We start from the raw sequence: 22,152 nt of genomic DNA, 5'->3' as shown, positions 1-22,152 counted from the left end.
AAAGCTGTTTTTGTTACCTCAAAATATTATGATAGACAAAAATCCCTCGTTTTACCTACGTTGCCTGGTATATACTTTTAGAAAATAACAGAACAATATCACAAGATGAAGAAGGCTCCTGGGCTATAGACAATGTAATAAAACCCTGATAAAACAGACAGTGACTTCCATACACGGGCATGCTCGGTTATACTCTCTCTTCCCCCTTTCAAAAGACTAAAACGCCGTCTATTTTTCTCCAGTCAGCTCTAAAGGGCAAGCGCTTTCTAATGTGAGCATCTACGGCAGTAAAACGGCAATGCTCAGGATCACCCAGTCAAATGGTCCCAGCTAGGCCGCATTTATTGTTTTCTCTACCCAACTACGGCTCTCATCCCGCCCAGGAGCAGCCGTATATATGATGGAAGGCTCGTCTACCCAATAAAATTGCCGTATGCTGCCGGCTTTGGGGGAAACGGACCAATCACCTTTTGATAACATCCGAGGGGCACGCTTTCTACGCTTTCTCTGGCAAGAAAGTTAGTTCCTGCTCTTCCCTGGCCGTTTCCTGTAATCGTACAGTGTTGTGAGACGGAGAAAGCCATGTGTGTCGATGCAAAGGTAAATTTAGCACGCCGAAATTATTACTGTGAGAGTCAGGGCAGTGGACATGATGGTTATTTTCAGGTATTTTTGCCGAAAATTAGACGCAGATCAACCGAAACAGTATTGCGGCCTAACCCGTGTCTGAACGTTGACGGGCAATGGTTATTGTGGCACGTTGCTTTGGTTTGGTCCGGTTTGTTGATGAGATTGAAGGAGTCCGGTAGACTGAATGGTTGGTAGTAAATGACAGAGAAGGGAGGTAACGATTCTAAACATACAATACACCGAGTTTTCAAGCGTTTTCGGTCCCACACACGCTTTTGTAATAGGCACATCTTGGTCGCGGTACAAGCTAATGCTAGCCGACGGTTTTGTGAGAAAGACTGCAATACGAGCAGAGAGGAAAGCATCCTGCCTCTCCAGCATCAGTACCCTCCACGTCTGACTTCACAACCAACTATTTTCATTCACCGAAGCTCTCCTGGGTAGTCTGTGAATATTACCATTGAAATTGGCTCAAATTTTCAGTTTTTCACTCCCTAAACCTTTAATGTCACATTGAACCCGTTTTCTGGACAAGGCGGCCACGAGTTCGATGTTATACCCAAAACAAGTATTTTTGTGTAACCCAGTGGTTATCCATCGCGTCATTCAAACTTTTTTACTTTCATATCATAGTTGTTAAATGTGTGCGTGGTGTGATGGACCTCACTAACAACTGACCTGATCAGTTCAGTGTCAGCGCATAGAAGATACATGTGTGTTCATGTGAAAGTTGTCCGTGCACATCCTTTCCGTGCTTCAGGAACCAAACTTAAATGAATGATGTTGTGATGTTGTTCTGGATCAAATGAACATGGAACAACATTTGGAGCTGAGAGGGGATCAATGACCTGAAGTTACTCGATTGCCTTTTGCCACATAGGACCACAGTTGCCAAGTTTCTGTCCGCTCCTTGTATTGTTAAACATTTAAATACACTTACTAACCATCGAATGAAGCACACCAAACTGCGGTTGATGTATTCAGGTTTTAAGCAGGTGTGATGAGAGCACATTAGCATACAGTAGAGTTTGTTTAAATAATGTCAAAGTCATTAACTGCTTCATTGATGTCAGTGTTTCTCCTCTCTTAACAGCTGTCTACTTAAAAGCTGAGAAGAATTGGACTGCAACTATTTAGCTTCCATCTCGGAGTCTTTTTAACGTTGCGCCCGTCTCCCTGCGTGGAGTGGGCAAGATGGCAGACCCCATCATGGACCTCTTTGAGGACACACCCCTGTTTAACCTGGATGCCCTACCGGATGATTCCTTGTCTCAGGGATCTTCAGACCCAGTGGAGGAGGCCCTCAAGCTGGCATTGGGCCAAGTTGACCCGCCAGCTGAGTCGGAGCTCACGGTCAACGCAGACCTTAATGTTCCTGTAGCAGCTCCCGCCATCCCAGACCCTGCCCCTGTTCAAGCCCTCTCACAGCAGCCAGTGCCAGTGCTGACTGCTCAGACTGTTTCCATAGCTGCAGCTCCCACTGTAGCCCCGGCCTCTGTTGATACTGTACCTCAGATCCAGGCCCAGACCACCATACCTATTGTCAGCAACACCAGCGTGGCCACCAGTAGCACTGTCCTGCTGAGCTCACCTCTGACTGTTTCCAGCTCTCCAGCCACCACCACTGCCACCACGCAGCTTACACACATAACTCACCAGCTCACCCCACAGCAGTTAGCTGCCATCACACAGCAGGCTGGTGGCAAAATTGTCATTCTGAAAGGTCCCCAGGGTCAAGCCCAGGTGCTGCAGACTGTATCAGGAGCTACAGGCCAGACCAGTGGAAAAGTCATCCGTGTGTTGTCTGGTACTCCTCTTAAACCTGGTATGTCCATACTGCAGGGGGGGACAGTTTTGAATCAGGCAGGCCCAGGACAAGCTCAAGTCAAGGTGGGTGCTGCAGGGGTTCAGAGGCTGCTGCAGTCTCCCAATGGGCCAGTGAAACAGATGCTACTGACTTCCATGCCCCAGCAGACGCAAGGCCAGACGGTTCAGGTGCAGATCCCAGCCCAAGCACAGATGGCTCAAAGCCAGACTCAAGTCCAAGTCCAGCCTCAGGCTGCCCAGATCCAGGTACAGCCCCAAGGCCAGGCAGCTCAGATCCAGGTTCAGGCTCAGGGCCAAGTGCAGCTCCAGCCAGCCATGCAGGCTCAAACGCAGGTAAGCACCACCTCCTCTGCCACAACAGGCTGACTGCAAGGTGTCACCCTGACAGCTGCTCCACAGCAGGTCACGCTTGAATTGGTGTAATGGTTTGCACATCATTGCTGAGTTTCACTAGCTGTATTTTTAGGTCAGTTTCTTTCCTGAGTGTTATAATAAGTTTCTCTGTGTTTCTGATTCTAGGGTGGTGAAGCAAAGCGGATCACCCTGGTTCTGCAGCAGCCCTCCCAGGCTGGCTCTGCTGCACCAGCGGGTCAAGCTGTCACAGCCCAGCAGCAGGTCACACAAATCCAACAGGTTCAGGCAGCCCATGGAGGGCAACAGCAGCAGACCCAGGCTCCAGCTAGACTACTGCTGGGTCAGCTTCCGGGAGGCAAACTGGTGCTCCAGGGAAGCCAGCTAGCTGCCCTGACCCAGGCTCGGGCTGCAGGACAGGCTGGAGGGCAGCCAAAAGTCCTCACAATTCAACTGCAGGTGCAGCAACAGCCCAACCAACAAGGAGGCGTTAAGGTGAGGATTATGGAAGTAAATATTTGTTTAATCATTTAGTTTTCTTCTCAGCCATGTTTTGCTCCTCTCTCGCTTGTGACAGATTACTCTGAGCTCCGATGTTCTCTTTTGTGATAAAGTGCTGTTCATGTAAGAAATCATGCAAACTGCCAGTTATTCTCTGTTGATGAAATTCAAAGGGGGAGTTGAAGGTCTTTAGTGTTGCTAATATTGATTTAAGCAAAAGTTTTTCCCGACACACTCAATATTGACATTGTCTGCTTGTAGTCAAGTTTTCAACTATTCCTGTAACGTTAAGGCTAGCTCACTTCTACTGGCCATATATTTACAGTTGTTGTTTTGAATGGCGCATGGTATCAGCTCACTGTAGCCAGTGGATAGCTGATGGACTGGCAAGTTTTAGAAACATTTGGAGATAAAGAAAACAGTAGGAATTTTAGATCAGACTTCCCTGTGTCCTCCTTACTTAAGGCTGAATGGGTTCAATTTAGAAATCAGCTGTGTTGCTCTTTCTGTATATAGCAGCTGAGTCGAACTGATTGTTGGCTCTTCTAAGTTACATATCGCCAAAATAATGTTGACATACATGACATACACAATACATGACCGTAAATCATAATGAAGTTGCCATGTAAGATACACATGCACAGCTTGGGTGTGTTTCTGCTTAGTTTATTGCTATTTCATACAGTCGTGGCTGAGATGAAAAGGTTAGAGATGAAACTGATCTCTGTTCTCTTAGAACAGAGGTTGTTCTGTGATGTGTTAGGCTAGCTCAACACAATGTTCTGAAGCAGAGGGAAACAGTTAGCTTAGCTCTGTCAAAGGTGTGTTTTACAGCTCTGAAGCTGTCAAACCTAAATTACCCTGGAGAGATATCTGTATTAGAGTACGAAGATTAAATTGATAACTGCTCTACTCTTGTCTGACTGTTGATAAGACGCCAAACAAACGCATTTCACAAAATATCTGAATGTTCTTTAAAGTCCTGCCAAATTCTCAGATCATGTACTTTAACTGCTCTACTGTGTTACATCTAACCTGGCTTTGTAATCTCCCACTTTGGTTCTTTTCAAAGTGGACCGTGACTTGACATGTCTCTTCTTCCACTCTCCCAGTACCAGTTAGTCTCAGGAGCTGGCAATACAGGCAGCCCACAGGTGTTGCAGATCTCACAGGGCCAAGGAGGACAGAGAGTTGCAGTGCCGCTTAAAATGCTTCTCCAGCCACAGGTAGGCCTCCAGATGTGCAGACGTTTTCTTATTTTATATACTGTACACTAGAGGGGGGCTTACTGCTTTCCCATAAAAAATGGCAGAAGATGCAAAGAGTTTCTTCACTCTGAAACATTCCCCTTCACACAGACAAGCTCAGCAACTTCGGCTGGCAGCACGGTGTCCGTTGTGAAGGTCATTAACACGTCAGCTGCAGGCCCCTCCACGACGACCACCACTCCGTCCCAGGCCATCCGCATCACCAAGGCACCCGACGACCCTGCCTCTGTGCGCCGCATGGAGATCCTGGACAAGCAGGAGAAAGCAAACCGTATTGTGGCTGAAGCCATAGCCAGGGCCAAAGCACGTGGTGAGAAGAACCTGCCCAGAGTCCTGAACCAGAATGAGCTTCCAACCACACAGACCTCCCCAGAAACGGGAGGCACTCTGACTGTGGTGTCAGCTGCTAAGAAAAAGACCAGCGGAGGAGGAAGCAAGAAGAAGAGCCCCGTAGCTGGGGGAACGGTGCCCAAAACCACAGGGGGGGCCGACAAAAAGAGCAAAGCGAAGACACCGGGAGGAACAACTGGGGTGGCTGGATGCACAGTAATACCTGGGGCTGGAAACAAGAGCAAAAGCAAGACCAAGACAAAGTTAGTGATATATATATGTATATATGTAAATATACATGTATGTGTTTGTGAGGAGGGAATCATTTCAATGCATCTGTGCACGGAAATGTCTTCTCGATAGATATTTAATGGTGTTTTGCTGCTATTTCATTCTGTCTTTCTCTTTGCTCTCTTCCTCCATCACAGCACCATTACTCTGGTGGGAGCAAAGAAAAGAAAGAGGAATGTGTCCTCAGACCACTCTGATGGGGAGCTGAGTCCGGCCTCGCCTGCTGCGCTGGAGGATGACTTGATTACGGTACAAATACACACATGGTCACATTGGCAAGATCGGCACACTTTTGAAAATTTCCCCCACATCTTATCAATAGTCAGCACAACCAAAGACAATGCATACATATATATTACATGTATACTATATTGTCTCCAGGGACAAAACTGTAGTGAAACCTGTTTTAGAGCTAGACATCAACACAATCTACAAAGGGTGTGATTTTCTTTTTTCTTTTTTTTTTCTTTTTTTTTTTTTGAAGTGGAAAGAAATGCCACAGACAGAGGTGGACATTTAATAACGTCTCTTCTCATTATTTCACATTGTGGTGTGTGTGACCGTGTGTTTTCTGCATGACCTTTTTCAAAACACATTCAATTTACACCTCTCTCTTCTGGCCAGAAGAGGCGCTCCAATCGGGTGGTGAAGAGAAAGAAGTACACAGAGGACCTGGATATCAAGATAACAGATGATGAAGATGAGCAGGAAGATGTGGACGTTACCACAGCCGCGGAAGCTCTAGCCTCCATCAGTTGCGGAGCAGCAGCGCAGCTTAAACAGGAAATGGAGGTGGATGGTGACGGACATGCGAGCATGCAGTTCTTTGTGGTGAGTGCAGAACTGTTGTAACAAGGTTATTTTTTGTCTCTGGTGAGATTGAAATGACCACCATTAAAAGATGGGCTCAGACTGAAACAGGATGGATATGTTGGATTTTAATATTAAGACCGCTGAAGGTCAACAGTTCAGTGATTTACTGTTTGATTTTTACAGGAAAACCCAAGTGAAGAAGATGCTGCTATTGTAGACAAAGTTCTGTCTATGAGGTTAACCAAGAAAGAAGTATGTTTAATCTCTTTTTTAGTTATTCCAGTACAAGTCTTTAAGATGATTTCATCTAATTTTGAGAATCATGGAACCCCCAAAACCCTTTCTTCTCTTTCAGGTGTCCCAGGGCCAATATACAAATGTTGAGGAATTCTTTGTGAAATACAAGAACTAGTAAGTTTGAAGATCTCTTGGCAGTTATTTTCGTTTTTCTTTTTTTTTTTGAGTCGTCATCCAGATGAATAAAACTTGACTCTTTTGTTCTTAGTTCATACTTACACTGTGAGTGGGCCAGTTTGGAGCAGCTGGAGAAAGATAAGAGGATCCATCAAAAAATCAAGAGGTTCAAGACCAAACATGCACAGATGAGGCACCTCTTCCAGGAGGTAAGGGGGGGGGGGGGGGGGGGGCAGCACATGATGAAACCTCTTGTTTTAGGATGTGGTTCAACTACATGAACTATAGCTACATATTCTACATATTTCCACTGTCTCTGACTAGCGTCTCTTGTGTTTTTCTGCAGGATGAGGAGCCGTTTAACCCAGACTATGTAGAGGTGGACAGAATCCTGGATGTTTCCCACAGTGTGGACAAGGACAACGGCGAGGTGAGAGACCAGGCCCTAACAAGGAATCACTTTCACAGCTGGATAAAAGAGAAAATCTGATCCTGTCTTGACTGCGTGGCTGGACTCATCATTTTTTCTATCAGAATTATGACCCTTTCTCTTTTTTATCAAGTAACACGTTTGCAGTAGTTAAATACTTGCTTTAACCCTCTTCCCTCTAGCCTGTGATCTACTACTTGGTGAAGTGGTGCTCTCTGCCTTACGAAGACGCAACGTGGGAACTGAAGGAGGACGTGGACGAGGGCAAGGTTGAAGAGTTCAGCAAAATCCAAAACCGGCAACCTCGCCTGAAGAAAACGGTGAGCAGTCAAGTGGGAAATAGTCAGGAGTTTAAATCTAATTGCTTGATTTTTATGCACATTCTCTCAAGTGGAAAATATGGTGCACCAACAAAGAGAAGATGCAATGAATGTGGGTGGAAAAGATCTTTAGAATAAAAACTGATGCTGCTGAACCTTCCCCACATTTTCCCGTGGTATACGGTATTACTGTGACTAATTAAAAATCACTTTGCAGGGCTGCATGACATGCGCACAGTTCAGACAGTCAATGCTCACGCTAAGAAGCACCAATCCTAACTTGTAGCATACCAGAATGATGGGGAGAAACTCAGCTAAAAGCCTCTACCAAGCATTGCCACCCAAACGAAACTCATACCCCAAGAAATTCTATGTGCATGCGCAACAAAAACACAAAAATAGCGCACGTCAACATTATGGCATCTGCTGATATCACCACTTCACGCAAACCACAAAAGCAGAGAGTCTGATGATCACGAAGATGTCTGCCTCCTCACTGTGCGACGAAAATTCGGCGAGCTAGCAGCCAAAGAGTAGCCGAAAAAACTTTCGTAAATCTTTATGATTTAGGAAAGTTTGTCTGTCTGTATGTCTTACCTTTGCTGTTTAGTGGTCAAAAATTCCAGCTTGAAAAAATGCTGCGAATGTTTCCTCCTATGACTCTGTCTTAGTTTGAGATTGACTACAATGGTCCTGGTTGTTTACATAAAGAGGAGGGGGTTTCTAGAAAGGGTGGCACGGTGGGGCAGCAGGGAGTGCGTGTGCATCACAGCAAGAATGTTGCCAGTTCGATCCCCGGTTCAGGCAGGGCCTTTCTGTGAAGTTTGCATGTTCTTCCCGTGCATGTGTGGGTTCTCTTCGGCTTCCTCCCACAGACCAAAAACATGCTCATTAGGTTAATTGGTGACTCTAAAATTGTCCTTAGGTGTGAGTGTGAGCCTGAATGGTTGTTTGTGTGTATATGTTGCCCTGCGATCGGCTGGCGACCGGTTCAGGTTGTACAGTAGGTAACCCTACTGCTTCTGTTTCTGTTGAAGCCAGTGTGTTGGTGTCCAAGACCAAAGCGTAAAGGGTTCATGCGGTTCTCGTTTTTTCATCCATGTTTCATTGTCTCTCCTCAGGCACGGCCGTCTGCCAGTTCATGGAAGAAGTTGGAGGAGTCCAGAGAGTACAAGAATGGCAACACGCTCAGAGAGTATCAGCTGGAGGGAGTCAACTGGCTGCTCTTCAACTGGTACAACAGGTATTTATCTTGCGCGCACACACACACACACACACACACACACACACACACACACACACACACACACACATACACACACACACACACACACACACACACACACACACACACACACACACACACACACACACACACACACACGCACTATACTCCATGATGACTTGTAGCATTTTAAAACCATAGGCAAACTGGATTAGTTTCACTGAGTAATCAATGTTTCTGAGGCTCCTTAAAAGGTCTAAAATCCAATAATCTGAATTTTAGGCCTTTTAAAATGTCCTCGCAAAATTTTGTCTTAAAAGGTAAGGTCACTTTTATAATGCTGTATTAACCTCAGTCTTGCTTTTTGATGTGTCATATTCAAGCTGTAACAAAACTATAACATGAAACCAAGAACCAATAATGTACATTGTGCAGCTTGTTCAGAATTTATCAGAGCACACTCAGCTAGTGTGACATGATGTGGTGTTTGGGCTAATGTGGCTAAGGTGTTCAGGTGTATTCATTCATAAAATTCTTTAAAAAAAGTCTTAAGTATAACTTGTTGAAATATGCAGAAACACTGTGTAATTAAACCAGTAGCACAAACAACTTTAGAATTGGGTTTGGATTGGATTGTAGTAGAGCCTAACTAGGGATTCACCGATCCGCTTTTTTCACCTCCGATACAATACCGATAAATAAGGTGTTGTAATCAGCCAATACCGATCCAGAAAAACAGCGCTGAATTACCTAACAAATGGTATGTTTCATTGTGTGGAAAAGACTGGGATCATTCTTTTGTGCATCAGACTTGGCTTAAACATTTCTTTCCTGTTTTTTTTTTCCTTAAAAAACAAACAGATATAAATGTACTGAGTTATTTATTTAATAACTATGCACCAGTACAACAATCTTAAACCAATAGCTTCTCTAGCTTGGTCAAACAACATGTAAAAAAAATATATAACAAGTGTAACTGGTTCAGTTAGTGCAAATAGGAATATAAAAGGAATATAAAGTGTGCAACAATCTGTCTCCCATCTGCAACAGCATCACTCGCAGCGCTGTGATAGAAGTCCCTCGTTGAAAACCAGCTGCATTGTGTGTGCAACGCAGGCAAAACTACACACTCTCATACTGTCCATCGCCTTTCGCATGTTGCTGTTGTTGTCCCTCAGAATCACGTGGACTCAACGTATGTCAAACATTTCCTTCAGGGTAGCTGCGATCGCGTCGCTGGTGTGTGACCCACGGAAGTTTGTAGCATTGAGCATTGCACTGTGTTGCACATAACTCTCATCCAGCCAGTGTGCAGTTAAAATTAAAAGTGACACAGGACATCCTCTCTGTGATTTTTGTTGCCTGCACACTGTTACGTTTAAAATTTTCACCTCTTTCCTCCATCTCCTTCAAAGTTAGCTGCGTCGTACCGCCTCCTTTTTGTTTATTCAGTTCAATGAAGTCAGCGTGCTCCCTTGCGTGAAATCTTTGTAGGTTCTTGATTAAGTTGGTTGTGTCATAACTTGACGTTTTACCACCGACCCTCGGAACATTTACTGTGCTGGTATTGCAAGCAGCCGTCGAGCTGAGGTAGTGTGAAAAAGTTCCAGATAGCTGATCCTTTCGCTTGCTCTATTTTGAAAACAATGCGGTCAACATTATGTGAGCTTCAGCACTGCGTGTTGCTTGCGCATGACGCAACTCACAGTGCCTATAGCATAGCGTTAGACTGAATAGATCGGCCCCTATGTATCGGGTCCATTGTCACCGATACCCCATCTAGAATTTTCTTCAATATCAGGTCCGACGCCGATACCAATATCGGATTGGTGCATCCCTAAGCGTAACATGAGGGGACCACATGACGTAGGCACTGTGTCCTCTATGTTCAGGAAAAGTTTCTTCTTTTGGGGTGATGCTTGTTGATTGCTTCACTAATTACTCTGTGTTTCCTGTTTCTCAGGCAGAACTGTATCCTGGCAGATGAGATGGGTCTGGGGAAGACCATCCAGTCAATCACACTGCTTTCTGAGATCTATGCTGCTGGCATCCAAGGCCCCTTCCTGGTCATTGCCCCCCTCTCCACCATCACCAACTGGGAGAGGGAGTTCTCCACATGGACCAACATGAACGCCATCGTCTACCACGGCAGCCTGGCCAGCCGACAGATGATCCAGCAGTATGAGATGTACTGCAAGGATGATAAGGTGGAGTTACTGATTATGATTGTTGTCGATTTACTTTACTGATGTTACAGCGCGTCTTATGAAAATTGCCATTCTGTGTACAGGAGCACTTGATCCCGGGTGCGTACAAGTTTGATGCCCTCATCACAACCTTTGAGATGGTGTTATCTGACTGCCCGGAGCTGAGGGAGATCTCCTGGCGTTGTGTGATCATTGATGAGGCTCACCGCCTTAAGAATCGCAACTGCAAGCTGTTGGACAGCTTGAAGATGCTGGATCTGGTGAGTGGACCACGACTGGATTTCAGGGCAAAATCGGTGGTCAAATATGCAGAGAATAGGCTAGACCAGGATGTTGCAATCAGTTTGACGTTGACATTCACTGTGGATGGCTTTTCAAGGGTGTTAAGACCCCATCTACACTTTTCTGTACCTGTTGTGTTCGTTTCCTTCTGAATTCCTGGTTCTTCCCCCTCTTCCTTCTGTATTGTCCCCTCCTTTTTGCATCTTTTTTTCCCTTCCCTCCCTGCCTGATAATTGCCTTCCTCCACTTCCTCTTCTCCTTACGTTCTGTTTATGTTCTGTGGTCTCTCCCAGGAACACAAAGTGTTGTTGACCGGCACTCCTCTCCAGAACACTGTGGAGGAACTCTTCAGTCTGCTTCATTTCCTGGAGCCTGCTCAGTTCCCCTCTGAGACTGAATTCCTCAGAGACTTTGGAGACCTCAAAACAGAAGAACAGGTGTGAAATATACACATACACACACACATTCACAGGCACCTTTGCCTAGGGTGTCACACAGTTGTCACTGAGCAAATCTTTCTGTTTTTCGTGTCCACAGGTTCAGAAGCTGCAGGCCATCTTGAAACCCATGATGTTACGAAGGCTCAAAGAGGATGTTGAGAAGAACTTGGCACCCAAACAAGAGACCATCATCGAGGTTGGTGTACATTAGTGCACGTTCATGTAAACTCTGTGTTGTGTTAGGAGATTTGAATGACACAAATAGGCTAATCGTTTGATTGACTGTGCTACCTCTCAGGTTGAGTTGACGGATGTCCAGAAGAAGTACTACCGGGCCATCCTGGAGAGGAACTTCAGCTTCCTCAGTTTAGGGGCAAATAGTAACAGCAATGTCCCGAACCTGCTCAACACTATGATGGAGCTACGCAAGTGCTGCAACCACCCCTACCTCATCAATGGTACTGCATCACAATATTAACTCACACTTGTATGCAAGCACTGTTGATAAGTTTAAATGTATTCTCATTACTGGTGTTGGATGTGATTAACAACAGTGTGCCAAGGTTGTTTAGCCCTTTGTTCTGGGCATCTTGCGTTCTGTGTTTGTGTGTGTTACATTCAGGCTTGAAAAGGTACAGCTGTACATATATTTTCAATAGTAACTGACCTGAAGTGTGCCTTATTATTCATATTTGAAGAGCCATTCCAAGTATTAGCATTTCACTTGGCAGAAAAATAAATAGGGTTTCAGGTGCTACCACGAGTCGTAGTTTTTATTGGGTGCCATTTTGCAGAGTGAGCTTGCGTTAAATCAGAGGTGAAGTGAAAGCTGCTGCACACAATAAGCAGCGTGAGTTGTGCTAGCTGCAGGTTTGGATGGTGCTGAGATCGGCTTCACAGGTCATAGCATAATATATGCTGTGTAAACAAGAGTTGCAAATTTAAAGTGATGACAAATGCAGTTGGCACTTATTTTTTGAAATGATTCATTTATCTTTGGAAACTTAAAAGGCTTCCTTCATGGTTAGTTGTCACTCACAGTCAGCTGTAATATGATTACTTGGAAAGGGCAGTATAAAATCTGACTGTGTGGAACAGCCATCAGTCATTCTGAGGGAAAACAGAAGCTAAATTTGCTGCAAAGTGACTCCTCTAGTAATCTAATTCAAATGTAAAGTGCCCATGAGTCTGTAACGTTCACTTCACCACTGATTGACTGGAGGACTAAAAGCACAATATATTTTTATGACATCTTGACATCCCTGTTTGTCATTTAGAAACAGAGGAGCATTAAAGTCGACTGTTGATGTTGATGAAGATGAATATGATTAACAAATATGCATCACAATAACTTCAATACTGCACAGTAGATCAGTGCCATTCCAGCTGTGGAAAGCCAGCATGATTGAACAGCATTGTAAACTTGGATCTCTCGTCTCTCTCTTGTCCAGGCGCGGAGGAGAAGATCGTAGCGGAGTTGCGGGAGGTTTATGACCCCCTGGCTCCCGACTTCCATTTGCAGGCCCTGATTCGGTCGGCCGGCAAGCTGGTGCTACTGGACAAGCTGCTGCCTCGCCTCAAGGCAGGTGGCCACAAAGTGCTCATCTTCTCCCAGATGGTGCGCTGCTTGGACATTCTGGAGGACTACCTCATTAACAAGAGGTGAGAGGCCAGGGTGTATTTTGATGCAGCTGATGATCTCTAAAATGTGTTGAATATTAAATATATTTTAAATATAAAATTAAGTTTTATGAGGAGTTGTGACGTGTTAATGTGATGCGAACTTGTTTTTTTTTTTTTTTAACAGATACCTTTATGAGCGAATTGATGGCAGAGTGCGTGGGAACTTACGTCAGGCTGCCATCGATCGCTTCAGCAAGCCTGACTCAGACCGCTTTGTCTTCCTGCTGTGTACCCGTGCTGGCGGCCTGGGTATTAACCTCACTGCTGCTGACACCTGTGTTATATTTGACTCTGACTGGAACCCTCAAAATGACCTGCAGGTACGAGATTGTGCTGTACTGTGCAGTATAAAGGTAGTTCAGTCAGACTGCAAGAGAAACAAACATTCTGTGCATTTGTTTCTTTGTTTACAGACTCTTTTGTCTGAAACTTGTATCTATTCTCCTCGTTTCATCTCAGCAGCTTTATGTGATGCTCTTTTAACCCTTTTTTTAATTGCTTCTATCAGGCTCAAGCACGGTGTCATCGTATTGGCCAGTCTAAGGCTGTCAAGGTCTACCGTCTGATCACTCGGAACTCCTATGAAAGGGAGATGCTGGATAAAGCAAGTTTGAAGCTTGGCCTGGATCGTGCCGTCCTGCAGAGCATGAGTGGCAACAAAGACAGCAATGTCAACGGGGTAAGAAACCTGACAATCATTCACTCCGACTGCCAGGTCGTTTTGAGGTTGCTCTGTTGTGTTGCACCTCATTCATTTTGAAAAATGAGTTTGCTTAATCCGGTTGTGTAAATGGCTTTCTGCTTGGCCTTTAACAGATCCAGCAGTTCTCCAAGAAGGAAATTGAGGACCTGCTGAGGAAGGGAGCCTATGCTGCCATCATGGATGAGAATGATGAAGGCAGTCGTTTCTGCGAGGAGGACATCGACCAGATCCTTCAGCGAAGAGCCACCACCATCACCATCGAGAGCGAGGGCAAAGGCTCCACGTTCTCCAAGGCCAGCTTCGTGGCTTCTGAGAACCGCAATGACATTGCTCTTGATGACCCTGAATTCTGGCAGAAGTGGGCCAAGAAAGCTGACATAGACATGGACTCCATCAATAGAAAGGCAAGTGTGCAGTGGTCATCCAGAGCTGATTGCCACAGCATGTGAAACACTCCAGATTGTACTAGTGTGTTATTTAGTTATACTCTTGTCCATAAGCATGTAAATTAAATGCTTACATATTGCTTTGGAGTAAGATGTGATTGACTAAAAGTGAACTTCTCCCTCCACAGAACACCCTCGTGATCGACACTCCCAGAGTCCGCAAGCAGACCCGTCAGTACTCCAGTTTACGAGGTGAAGGTGGAGACCTGTCTGATCTGGACAGCGACGATGAGTATCCGCCTGCCAATTCCAGACAGTCGCGCGCCTCCAGACGCTCTGACCGCCACAGTGGCGGGGGTTATGGCCGCACTGACTGTTTCCGGGTGGAGAAACATCTGCTTGTCTATGGGTATGTAGGCTTTGCTGATAGCTTTATATGCTGTCAGTTTATATGCTTAGCTCCCTTCCCTTGTTCTCATGCTATAATCTGTTTTCCTTTTCTGCAGTTGGGGTCGCTGGAGGGACATCTTGTCCCATGCCAGATGTAAGCGGCGTCTGAGTGAACGTGACGTGGAGACGATTTGTCGTGTCATCCTGGTCTTTTGTTTGCTCCATTACCGTGGAGATGAGAACATCAAGAGTTTCATCTGGGAGCTCATCACGCCGCCAGAGAACGGGCGCGAGCCTCAAACACTACTCAACCACTCTGGTAGGAGCTGCACATGATAGAAAACATGTTTTAAGGAGAAGAAACATATTCCTACTTAACTCATAGCCATTTTCATGTAGTCAGTGCTTGAAGACCTTTCTTTGGTTTGTGATGTTTGTTGAGATATCTGTTATTGAAATGTTAATTAACTGTATATTTGTTTTCTCTGCCTAGGCCTGTCTATCCCTGTTCCAAGAGGCAGGAAGGGTAAGAGGGTAAAGGCGCAGAGCACATTTGATGTTCAGAAGGTGGAGTGGATCCACAAGTACAACCCTGACACCCTGCTCCTGGACGACAGCTACCGCAAACACCTCAAGCACCAGTGCAACAAGTCAGTGAAGCCCAATCAGTTGTCTGAGTGTGATTGAAAGCGTTGTTGTCCCTGTTCAGACACTAAAACCTCTCCTCTCCCGCCTCAGGGTGTTGCTGAGGGTGCGTATGCTCTACTACCTGAAGCAGGAGGTGATTGGCGAACATGCCGACTCTGTCCTGAAAGGGGCTGACATCAGGTACGTGATGCTGCCCTGCGTCCAATAATTGCAGACACACACTGACTCATTTACTGAAGCTGACTGTGGTGCAGTTAAACACAGTATGTCATGCATTTATTTATCTTCTCCAGAGATGTTGATATCTGGATGCCTGAGATGGAGCAGCAGGAGGTGCCTGCGGGGTGGTGGGATGCTGAGGCTGACCGCTCACTGCTTGCTGGCGTATTCAAACATGGTAGGTTTCTGCTGCAAGTAAGCTTGTGACATTTATGAGAAAAGGATGGGGATTTGTCTGGCTTAAATTTAAATGTCAGCGCATGTACTTGTCATTTAACAGCCTTGACTCGATCTCTGTTACCAGGTTATGAGATGTACACCACCATGCGTGCTGACCCTTGCCTCTGTTTCCTGGAGAGAGCTGGGCGGCCTGATGACAAGGCCATTGATGCCGAGCAGCACACTGGTGACACAGAGCTGGGAGACGAGTGAGTGATTCTTGCTAACAGGGCCAATTAAAACTTATTCTCATATTGATTAATAAGTCTTATTGACTCACAAGTTCAATTGTAACACTGTAGACATTTTCATTTATTTCACTTTCCCTCTGTCGTTACACCATGAATTGAAATGGTCAAAGTCTTGAGATTAACTTCATGAAACATATTTGAAAAGTGAGCTCCTTTGATAGACACGGTCCTCGCCCTTCTCCAGCTTGATGGTGCTTTATCGTTTGTGTTTTACAGTGCTGACTATGATAAGTACTCAGAGGACCCAGAGTTCAAGCCTGCATCAAGACACGCCAAAGATCTCTTCGAGGAGGTATCGATCTGACTCATCTCATTGAAGTGGTTCTCTCTGCACTGATCATTTAGCAAAGACTTGGGTGAATATTTTGGAACCAAGCAACAGTAATTAACAATTTAACAAGTCTCTATTCTGTCCTCCAGCCTGACTCCATGAATGTGGATGATGAGATTTCTGTGGAGGACAAGGCGGTGCCACCGATCCCAGAAAACGTATCCAGCCAGAGTGGTGCATGCGACTGGCCCTCCAGCTCGTCGCTAACGGCACGGTTGCGGCGGCTGATCACAGCTTACCAGCGGAGTTACAGGCAGGAGCAGCTGAAGATTGAAGCAGAGGCAAAGGGCGACCGCAGGCGCAGGCGGTGCGAACAGGCCAGCAAGCTGAAGGAGATTGCACGGCAGGAGCGTCAGCAGAGGTAAACTGGTGCTACATTATTTCCTGTGTGCAGTGGCTCAGGGGCATGCATACATGCACCTCTGTAAGTGGAAGATTGGATGATTATTGGAGTGAAAGTAAAGTAACTAAGCAAGCCACTGTAGTATCGATGAAGACATGACCCATCCCTAAAAATGATGTTTCAAGTGGATACAAATCTTCAATATTTTCCATCTCATCCGTCACTTCACTGGCCATCTGTCTTTCTCCCAGGTGGACACGTAGGGAAGAATGCGACTTCTACCGTGTGGTATCCACATTTGGTGTGGAAAAGATCAAAAAGGAGCCAGGTCTTCCTGAGGGTGGAGACCCTGATTTTGACTGGAACCGCTTCCGTACCTTTGCTCGTCTGGATAAAAAAACCGATGAGAGTCTCAGTCGATACTTCCGTTCCTTCGTTGCCATGTGCCGGAGAGTTTGCCACCTGCGCCCAGGCCGTGGTGAAGGTAACTCCTCCTACACGTGCTGTCAAAGTAGACAGGACTTTGCTACCGTAGCAGCAGTTAAAGTGTTGAATACCTATTTTCAATCCAACAACATGTAAATATTTGAATGCTAGTGATTCCAGTATTTATGCACAGGTTATTCAAGGTTTCTGTATTCTTCTTATGTACATTTAGTTTCCTTAGTCTGATAAAAGATAAAATCAGACTTCATGTATCCCACTCTGGGACATTCACTTGTTATTAACATAAGCAGAATATGTTGAGTTTGCAGTCACATGACAGTAAAGCTCTCCTCTGTCATCCTGCTCAGATCCATCAGAGCTTTCCCAGGCTGTGGCCCCCATCACTGAGGAGCGTGCTTCCCGTACCCTTTACCGCATCAGCCTCCTACGTCGCCTCCGTGAGCGAGTCCTGCCCCATCCCTCGCTGGAGGAGCGTCTCCCATTGGCTCCACTCAGCTCTGAGTTGCCCACTTGGTGGAACATCCCGGACCACGACCGTCAGTTGATGCTGGGCGCTGCACTGCACGGCGTCAGCCGCACGGAGCTCTCCATCTTCTCAGACCCACAGTTCACCTTCAGTCAGGCTCGGGACGAGTTCATCCAAAACCAGCAGGCCCCACCCCCTCCACCCCCAGCACCGCCCATCGCACCCCTCAGCCACCCAAAGACTGAGCAGGACGTGCCCGTTGTGAAGGAGGAGGGAGCTGAAGAGGACGCCCGGTTGCTCGGCGGTCAAATCAGTGCTGACCTGCAGAGTACGCCCTTGAGTCACCATGACGGCAAGGCGGGAGGGCAGGGCTGGAGCTTGAAGAAGAGCCGAGCGAAGGTCGGGAAAACAGAAGGAGGAAGGAAAGGAGAGGGAGGGTCTGATTCGGATTCAGATTCTGATTCAGGCTCATCGTCGTCCGAACGATCAGGCAGCAGCGATGACAGTGGAGAGAGTGAGGAAGAGGCGGAAGGAAGTATGTCGGTAGTTAAACAGAGAAATGTCGATTCCTCCAGGAATAAACACAACATATTGAATGGTTTTCCCTTTTGTTTTTCTTAGCAGGAATGAAGCTGTGTGATGTGGATGAAGATAATAGCTTACTCTCTATGACTCCATCTCAGGATGGCATTCCTCCTCCTGATCCTCTCAGAGTGGATTGGCCCAAGGTAATTCATCTACAGTTAATTAACTTTTCTCTGTGAGGAATAAATTCAATTCAATTCAATTCAATATTCCTTTATTCATCCCTCGAGGGGAAATTACGAATTTCACAGCAGCATCAATAACAGAATAGAATATTAAAAGACAAAGTGCATGCAGTTAACACAAAGTATATACAAAAGGGTGACAGGGAATAGTATTTACAAACCTAAAATATAATAGATAGTATAAATAATAGAATAAACCACATGTTTATGTTTTTTGTTGTGAACAACTGATACATGTAGCTTCCTCTTTGCCTCAGGACCGTGTGTTGATCAACCGTTTGGACAGTCTGTGTACGCTCGTGCTGACCGGTCAGTGGCCCTCAGGGCGGCGCTACGTGTCTGAGGCTCAGATCAACCCAAGCTCAGAGCTGGTGGGAGACGAGATGGCCTACACAAGGGTGATCCGTAAACCCAGCGGCACGCCAGGTGGCCCCGGGGCAGATGGAGACGATGGAGAGTTCACTGTCAAGCTCCTCAAGGTGAAAATACTGTAGAAAATGAATTATTTGAGGCGAGGCAGGCAGCTGAAAATATGCCAAAACTGACATTCTTTTGTCTGTGAATATTCTCATTCATCCAGGTCATTGTAAGCTTCAGGGCATTCAATCGATCGCAACTGGACTTGATCAGTTTGTCTTGGAAGACGTTTCGCCTCTCATCCGAGCAGGCTTCATCAGTTCATGCGCACCGGACTAGATAGGACAGCTCTAGTCCAATGAAATGGTGTTAGGTTCAAGTATTTATCCTCTGAGTGAGGCCAACCCCCAAAACCAAGGATGGTATCACTCTATTGTGAGGCAAACGATCCCCCATTAAGGCGGGGTAGGGTGCGACCCTTGGGTGTCAGTGACAGTGGTCTGCCTCGTTAGTGTCCCATTCTTGTCATTGGGAGGCTCCTTGAGCCATGTGTGAATGGCTTTGTTGTTTATTTTCAGAGGCTAAGTTTTTGAATCTCTTTGGAAGAGATGAAAGGACAGCATTGTATGTGGGAGATAGGTGGTGTCTCAGACCTCCCCCTCTGTTACTTGAACCTAACACCATTTCATTGGACTAGAGCTGTCCTATCTAGTCCGGTGCGCATGAACTGATGAAGCCTGCTCGGATGAGAGGCGAAACGTCTTCCAAGACAAACTGACCAAGTCCAGTTGCGATCCATTGAATGCCCTGAAGCTGACATTCTGTTGCTTTTATTTGTGGATAAATCTGCATGAATCTCAGAGGTTTTCATACCAGGTTTGTCAAAATACTTTCATTCAGCTGCTCCAAGGTGCAGCTGTGATGTGTAGTTCACAGTGAATGAAGTGTTCTTGTCTCTCACCCTGTCAGGAGGAGGGGCTGAAGCTGACCTTCTCAAAGCAGGCTCTGATGCCCAATGGGTCTGCAGGAGAGAGCAGCGGCCGCAAGAGACGCAAGGACCAAGAGGTATAAAAATCAGGTTTACATGTTCCTCTACAGCACAGGAGGAGCTGTATTTTAAAAACAAAAGCGCTTTGGATTTTGTTTGCAAGCTTGATTTTTGTCTGTCTCTCTTTCAGTCGTCTGACCCAGATGGACTTCATGATCCACTGGAGCTTACTCCTCGGCGGAGGGACCCACCCACATGGTTGAAGGAGAACCCTGATTATGAGGTGGAGGGAGACATGCTGGAGGTACGCTCATGACATGCATCAGTTATGAACAGGATCAACTGTTCAAGTGTCAATTCATATTTCCCTGCTCATAATAAAATGTGTAAAGTATGTTTCGGCTTCATCACGTCTTGTTTCCTCAGCTTCTTGTGAACAGGAGCAAGAGGAAGAGGAGGAGGAGGGCAGATAAAGCCCTGACAGGTAGCGAGAAGGTCAAAATCATCAACATGAGGACAGGAAAGAAGGTGAGACCCACAGCAAAATGATACCGTCCACCTGATTTGTTGGCCGTGTATTATCTCTCGCTTACAGACAAACATCCCAATGTTTCTCCTCTGTAGGTTGGAGCTGCTTTCTGTCCGATGCTGCAAGACCTGAGGGGATATCTGGAGGAGAATCCTGATAATGCTGTAGCACCCGATTGGTCGGAAACTGTTCGGAGCTCTGTACGTACTCAGGATATTCTATTATTGCGTGTTTGCTGTGCAGTGTTTGTTTAGAAATGTGACTTTCCTTTTTAATTGCTTTCTCTCTGATATTCTATTTCTTTAGGTCTGACTTTCAAGACACTTTTAATGTACAGTTGAAATGTAGTTAAAATGAGGTGTATGGTGGTTTACTGGAAGAGAACTAATCACGAAAAAAAAGCTTGTCTCCCTGATTGGTTAATTTGGGTCTTTTTCCCATTATAGATTTTCCAGTTATTTTAATAATATTTCTTCTTCTCACAGGGCTTCCTGCCTGAGAACTTCTTCCATCGACTGCTGAGCGAGCACTCAGAGATCCCGAAGAAAAGCCGCCGCCGCCATCACCACCACCACCACCACCACCATCACCACACTCCAGATCCCACCCCTGAAGACCCCAACCTTGACGGAGTTGAAGAGGAGACTCTGGTCTCAGACGGAGCCTACATGATGGATGAAGAGGACCTGGAGACGTCCCATCATTTCATCACCAGTCCGGACTTTGACGTTAAAATGGAGGGCGGCGACAGCCTTTCCCAAGGTGACTATGACAGCTCGGATCAAGAGGCGCTATTGGACGATGTCATCATAGAACAGAAGGATTCTGACTCCTCATCAAGCTCAGAGGATTGACTGAGCCCCTCGCTCCGAACACATCTGACTTAGTCCCCTTCTCAACAATGAATCATGTTATTCCTCATCATTTATTTTTCTCTATTATGTATCAAACATTGGATGTGTTTTCGTTTTGTTGCTACTTTTATTCATTTATTTTATATAGGGGATTTTTTTCCATGAAAGGAGCAGGTTTGCACCCATCTGTTTTCTTTTTCCATCATCACAATTATGTTCCATCTTTGTCTCCTCAATCTTCCTCTCTAACCTTTGACAAAATGGCAAAAAGCTGAGCTTTCTTACTTCATGACTTGTCATTCTCCTCCTCTTCCTCCAAACCAATTTTTTCCCATCACATTCCCAGTCATGACCAAAAGGGGACCCCTGCTGTACAGATACCCTTTTCTTATCTAAGAACCTCAATGCTGGTCCTCTAGCACTACATGAAACTGGACATGTGTACTGAGCAGAGCCTGGATCCAGATCCCACAATCCCCACCCCCTGCCCAGATCTCGTTTGGTCATATCTTGTGTGTCCAGATGAGTGTGTGAACTACAAGGGGAATCCAGTGTGTGGATGTACTGTTATTGTTTTCACTGTGGGAGGGGTGGGGGTTGACAGGGAGGGAGAGGGAAAGTGGCGTATTAGTTACTGAAGCAGTGCTAGGAGGATGGGTGTATTGTACAATGTAGAGCTCGTCAGTTGTGTACTATGGTGCAAAGATGACGGCAGTGAGTTACTATTCTTGTTTTATGATCTGAGTGTATCTGTGAAATGAATAACAGCAATCTACAGTGAAAGCAAGTTTGTGTGTGTTATTGTGACTTTGATCAAGGAGAAGCAATAAGCAGGTTTGTAAAAAAAAAAAAAAAAAAAAAAAAAAAAAATCTCCATTTCAGTTGTGCATTAATTACAGCAGATGGACAGGAGCTTACATTATTATTAATGGAAGTGTCCACACATACAAAATTCTCAGGAAGGACTAGATCAGTGCTACATAAGCTTACGTCAAAAGAGAAAGTTCAACAGCTCGTCTCTTCTTTAGTTGAATTTCTCGACTCACCCTGCATGAAACAGCTAGATCTCTAAAATGATTTCAGTAGTTCTCAATTGGACACAGTCTTGTCTGAACTTCAATATGCAGCTATTATTTAAATTTGTATTTCTAGTATATAGTCAGATACACCATGAAATTACAGTATACATTACTCATCTTTTAAGAATCATCAAGTCTGGATAAATCCAATCTGTGATCA

General features: G+C 45.6%; 2 protein-coding genes across 4 annotated transcripts in view; one reads left to right on the top strand and one right to left on the bottom strand.

Annotated features, from left to right (window-relative positions):
* LOC139339495 (E3 ubiquitin/ISG15 ligase TRIM25-like) overlaps nucleotides 1-22,152 on the bottom strand; it is a 308,448-nt gene that overhangs the window by 275,700 nt on the left and 10,596 nt on the right. The window lies entirely within an intron of this gene.
* On the top strand, nucleotides 522-21,698 carry chd8 (chromodomain helicase DNA binding protein 8). Of its 3 annotated transcripts, none has more exons than XM_070973391.1 (39): nucleotides 522-600; nucleotides 1,724-2,790; nucleotides 2,977-3,303; nucleotides 4,422-4,535; nucleotides 4,668-5,170; nucleotides 5,336-5,447; nucleotides 5,826-6,029; nucleotides 6,195-6,263; nucleotides 6,367-6,422; nucleotides 6,517-6,634; nucleotides 6,772-6,855; nucleotides 7,038-7,175; nucleotides 8,297-8,418; nucleotides 10,364-10,607; nucleotides 10,691-10,867; nucleotides 11,183-11,326; nucleotides 11,427-11,525; nucleotides 11,628-11,787; nucleotides 12,781-12,991; nucleotides 13,137-13,332; nucleotides 13,521-13,691; nucleotides 13,829-14,119; nucleotides 14,290-14,510; nucleotides 14,608-14,810; nucleotides 14,985-15,141; nucleotides 15,230-15,319; nucleotides 15,433-15,536; nucleotides 15,663-15,786; nucleotides 16,045-16,120; nucleotides 16,249-16,520; nucleotides 16,754-16,986; nucleotides 17,297-17,950; nucleotides 18,037-18,143; nucleotides 18,443-18,664; nucleotides 19,512-19,607; nucleotides 19,721-19,834; nucleotides 19,957-20,058; nucleotides 20,155-20,259; nucleotides 20,545-21,698. In XM_070973391.1, exons 2-39 carry the CDS (start codon nucleotides 1,825-1,827, stop codon nucleotides 20,911-20,913), a joined length of 7,755 nt encoding a protein of 2,584 aa, XP_070829492.1. In that variant the 5' UTR covers nucleotides 522-600; nucleotides 1,724-1,824; the 3' UTR covers nucleotides 20,914-21,698. The 3 variants fall into 3 exon arrangements, with proteins under 3 accessions (XP_070829492.1, XP_070829493.1, XP_070829491.1); XM_070973392.1 differs by having other exon boundaries at nucleotides 5,823-6,029; nucleotides 18,040-18,143; XM_070973390.1 differs by having other exon boundaries at nucleotides 5,823-6,029.

This window comes from Chaetodon trifascialis, chromosome 11 (assembly GCF_039877785.1).
Source record: "Chaetodon trifascialis isolate fChaTrf1 chromosome 11, fChaTrf1.hap1, whole genome shotgun sequence".
In the NCBI taxonomy this organism is placed as follows: domain Eukaryota; kingdom Metazoa; phylum Chordata; class Actinopteri; order Chaetodontiformes; family Chaetodontidae; genus Chaetodon; species Chaetodon trifascialis.
This window is presented reverse-complemented; position numbering and strand designations above follow the sequence as displayed.

What these genes read in the sequence shown, in the direction of transcription:
- chd8 (XM_070973390.1), top strand. Translation starts at nt 1,825, where the DNA reads ATGGCAGACCCCATCATGGACCTCTTTGAGGACACACCCCTGTTTAAC. An exon ending in GACACAGAGCTGGGAGACGA is followed by an intron (nt 15,787 to 16,044) that starts GTGAGTGATTCT and finishes TGTGTTTTACAG; the next exon opens with TGCTGACTATGATAAGTACT. An exon ending in CCAAAGATCTCTTCGAGGAG is followed by an intron (nt 16,121 to 16,248) that starts GTATCGATCTGA and finishes TCTGTCCTCCAG; the next exon opens with CCTGACTCCATGAATGTGGA.